Raw genomic sequence first — 4,258 nt, forward strand, 5'->3', positions numbered from 1 at the left:
GGGTGCCCGGGATGAGCTTCACCCGGAAAAAGGGCTTCTACAAGCAGGACGTCAACAAGACCGCCTGGGAGCTGCCCAAGACCTACGTGTCGCCGACGCACGTAGGCAGCGGGGCCTATGGCGCCGTGTGGTGAGACCCCCCGGGCCTGCGCGCCGCAGGGGGGCGCGGGGGGCGCGGGGCGCGGGGCCGGACACGTGGCGGGCGCATAGGCACGGGGACGCAGGTGGAGCCTCCCGGACAAGCCGGGCCAGTGCCTCCCTTCCCAGACCCGCCTTGGGTGTCCCCTCCGCCGCTGGGCCCTCGGGGCCGCTCGCCCAACCGCCTTGAGCGAGGACCCCAAGGCCCAGAGTCCCTGCGGGCTTGGAAGGCCCTCGCAGGGGCTCTTCCTGAGCCCAGCGCTTGGAGCTGGGAGGAGGCGACTGGGCAGCGGCGTACGAGCAAGAAGCCTCAGGCTGGCAGAGGCTGGCAGAGGCTGGCCTGAGGCCACTACAGGCGCCATCTCACTTTTCTCACTTTGCGGGGTCTCTGTGGATTGAATTAGGACTGGGTCTGGTTCTCCAGGACTTGAACCTTATAGGGGACCCCGGAGTTCATCCAGGTGAATCCCTGATGTTACAAGTGGGCACACTGAGGCCCAAAGAGGGAGAAGCGACTTGCCAAGTTGCAAAGAGTGAGCTTCCCTCCAGGTTCTGGATCCTGTTGGCATTAACTTGTGTATCGCCAGGCTCCGTGCACCCCTGTCAGTTACTGCCGGTCCCCTCTGACACCCCTGACCTGTCACTGTACCTGAGGCTGCTCCCCCATGTCCCCCGGGGGGGGGTCGCGGGCTCCATGCCTCCCCGCCCCGCCCCCCGGCCCGGCGCGCCCTTTCTCCGGGGGGGGGGGGGGGTGGATGGCCTGGACTCCCCCGAGTGACCTGGGAGATTCCACCCGGGATGTGGAGTGGGGGCTGCTGGGCAGGAGAGCCACAGCCCGCTCACCTGTCTGTGCCCTACAGCTCCGCCATCGACAAGCGGTCAGGGGAGAAGGTGGCCATCAAGAAGCTGAGCCGGCCCTTCCAGTCGGAGATCTTTGCCAAGCGGGCCTACCGAGAGCTGCGCCTGCTGAAGCACATGCAGCATGAGAATGTAGGGCTGGGCCTGGGGGCTGCTCCGGAGAGGGGGAGGGGGAGCCAGGGAGGGGTCCTGACCAGGTCCCTCCCTGTGTGTGTGGGGGGGGGGGAGGGCGCCGGCCTGAGGGGTGCAGGGCGCTCAGGACAGGGCCAGGAAAAGGGGACTCTCCTCCCTGCCCCTCCCACTCTTGTTCCTCACCTCATTAAAGCGAGGCGCCAGGACCTGCCCTGCCTACTTCCCAGGAAGGGTGCAAAGGGTAGTTTTGGCAGTGGAGCAAAAGGAGCTTTGCGAGGCGCACAAACATACTGTTGCATGGGCACAGAGGCGCTGTGTCGTTTGTCCTGAGGTCTCAGAGCTGTGGTGCCCCCCCATCCCGGTTAATGTATTTGCACACGTGGCCCTGATAATAACAACAATAACCACAGACAGTTGAGCACCTACTGTGTGCCAAGTGCTCTTCTCGGAGCTTTGCAGAAGCTGATTTGTTCATCCTCACCGTGTCGCAAGAGTTAAGTACTATTACTCCCAGGTACAGAAGAGGAAACTGAGGCACAGAAAGACTAAGAGGTCATATGGTTAGTCAGTGGCAGAGCTGGGATTTGAACCTACGCTCTGGGGCCTCAGTGCAGAATTATGAGAGCATCTTGTCTGACGGAAGCAGCTGGGAAAGCTAGTCACCCAGCTCTGGGCCTAGCAACTGGGCTTTGGAACAGGATACCTAGGTTGGAGGGTGAACATTTAAAATAATGATTTCAAAACATTGGGCACGTTTTAAGCCCCGTTGCTCTTCAGCCGGCCCCTCCCCATGGCCCCCAGCCACAGGTGATCTTGCTCCTGGATTCCTCTTCTGCCCCTTTTTACTGCTTCTGAGAAGGCCGGGAGCCTGCCTCCTGCTGGAGACGGCGTATTAGGAAAGGGCTGGTGGTCATAGGCATGGCTGGGGCCCCGGGGCTGGGGGGAGAGAGGGCTGTGGTGGCTGCCCAGCCTCACTGACAACCTTCTCCCCAGGTCATCGGGCTCCTGGATGTCTTCACCCCAGCCTCCTCCCTGCGCGGCTTCCATGACTTGTGAGTTGGGCTGCACTGGGTTCCGGGGCATCTGCAGGCCTTACTTGCCCCTTGGGAGCAAGCTGGGGGAGAGTCCAGATTTCTCTCTTCCGGGTAGGGGGGCTTCCGGTCCTGCTAGTCCCTTTGGGCCGTCCACTAATGCGTGATTCTGTCTGGATTCTGTCTGGATCCAGCCAAGGGTGGAGAGAAAGGCAGGCCGGAAGAGGTGGGAGGGGCTTAGCGGGGTTCTTGACTGACACAGAGCTGTCTGCTCGTCGGCTTCGCTTACTACCCGCTTTAATACAACCGAGACCTCCTTGCCAGTCCTCACAGGATCTGCACTGGCTTACCTCGCCATTCTGTGGGGTCCCAGGTGTGGGTCTGGGCACGGAGCGAGGAGCGGGAAGGCTTGGCTGCCTCTGGCTGACGGGGTGTTTGACAGTCACATAGAACCAGAAACTTTAGACCGGTGCCTGGTCTAAAACGTAGGAATCTTTAGGAAGATGGAGTCTTTCTTTTTTTCCCAATCTTTCTTTCTTTTTTTTAAGTTTACTTATTTATTTTTGAGAGAGAGAGAGCAAAAGCAGGAGGAGGGGCAGAGAGAGGAGAGAGAGAATCCCAAGCGGGCTTCATGCTGTCCTTGTAGAGCCCCACGCGGGGCTCAAACTCACGAACTGTGGGATCATGACCTGAGCCGAAATCAAGAGTCATATAGATGCTCAACCGACTGGGCCACCCAGGCTCCCTGAACTGACCCTATTTCAAATGCAGCTGAAGGTCTTTTTGTTAGGATGCTTTTGTTTTAAATTTAATGCAGTGATTCCGAATGGAGTTTTTTTTCCTATAAAGCCAGCTGCTGGGCTTAACGTGGGGAATTTAAAGTGGACCAGCCCCCCAGGAAGGGTGGGGGTGTAGTCTCTGAATACTCACAGTAGTGTGGTCGGTGCTCTGTGTACGGTCAAGTGCTGGGACTGTATGCTGCCTCAGGGGGCTTCACAGAGGAAGCTTGAACTCAACCCCAAAGGGTGAGTAGATCTTTGCCTGCAGTAAAGGTGCCAAAAGCATTCTGGGCAGAAGGAACTGCATGGACAAAGGCCATGGTGCATGAAAGAGACTGGACCGTTGGGGCGATATTGATAAGTTCACTGTGGCTAGTGAAGGCCAGTGGCTGGTTTGGTCAAGGGAAGAGTCCACACTTGATCCCACAGGCAGCCTCAAGTCCAGGGAGGATTTGAACATTGGGGTGATGTGGTCAGATAAGATTTTGGGGTGCACTGTGGCGGGAGAGAGAACCTGGAGAGTAGTGTCCCAGACCCAGACCTTGATCTAAATAAGGCAGAGGTGATGGGATGCCAAAGAGCAGACCTGAGACCTGTCAAAAGGCCCTATCTGTTGGGACGCAGTGGCTGGGAGAGGGGGGTGTAGGTGAAGATGCCAGGCTCCTGCTTGAAATACAAAGTGGAGGAAGAACAGACGTTGGGAGAAAGAACGAACTCCATTTTGGACACTACTTTTGAGGAGCCTATGAACATTCCAGTGTTTAATCAGCAGTTGCAAACACATCTGGAGCCCAGGAAGGTCTGGGCTAGGGTAGAACATGGTATAATACTGTTGATTAAGAGATCAACAGAGAATCTTGAGGAGGTGTCAGACTGCAAGAGGTCCAATAGGAAGAAAGGGAGCCACAGGTGTGTGTGGGGGGAGGGGGGGGTCATTGGTGATCTTGATCTGAGCCGTTTCGGAGGGGCTGAAGCAGACACCAGATTGTTAAGGGATTGGAAGTTAAGGCAGTGGGTCAAGAGGTGTGGACCACTCTTTCTAGAAGTTTGGCTGGGGAGGGAAGGAGGGAGAAAGGGTAGTTATTTGAAGAACCAAGTCAAGGGAAGGTGGTTCTAGCATGGTGAGACTTCAAGTTTGTCACCAGAGAAGAAAGAACCAGGGTCCATGTAGAGGTGAAAGACAACACTGGGGAGGGGACTGTGCATGAAGCAGGGTCCCCCATGGGGGAGGGCGGATGATCAGGTAAAAGAAAGTTTCAGAAAATCACAGGCTCATAGAGATGGCCTTCATCACATCCTTTTTTTTTTTTTTTTAATATT

General features: G+C 56.9%; 1 protein-coding gene across 2 annotated transcripts in view; it reads left to right on the forward strand.

Annotated features, from left to right (window-relative positions):
* Nucleotides 1-6: 6 nt before the first annotated feature.
* Nucleotides 7-4,258, forward strand: part of MAPK13 (mitogen-activated protein kinase 13) — an 8,593-nt gene continuing 4,341 nt past the window's right edge. For both annotated transcript variants that reach the window (XM_040473323.1, XM_040473325.1), the window contains exons 1-3: nt 7-130; nt 999-1,128; nt 2,122-2,180. In XM_040473323.1, the coding sequence (XP_040329257.1) occupies nt 12-130; nt 999-1,128; nt 2,122-2,180 (308 nt within the window). In that variant the 5' untranslated portion in view covers nt 7-11. The remainder of the gene's footprint in view (nt 131-998; nt 1,129-2,121; nt 2,181-4,258) is intronic.

Source organism: Herpailurus yagouaroundi, unplaced genomic scaffold, assembly GCF_014898765.1.
Source record: "Herpailurus yagouaroundi ecotype Mexico unplaced genomic scaffold, PumYag 139, whole genome shotgun sequence".
Lineage (NCBI taxonomy): Eukaryota > Metazoa > Chordata > Mammalia > Carnivora > Felidae > Herpailurus > Herpailurus yagouaroundi.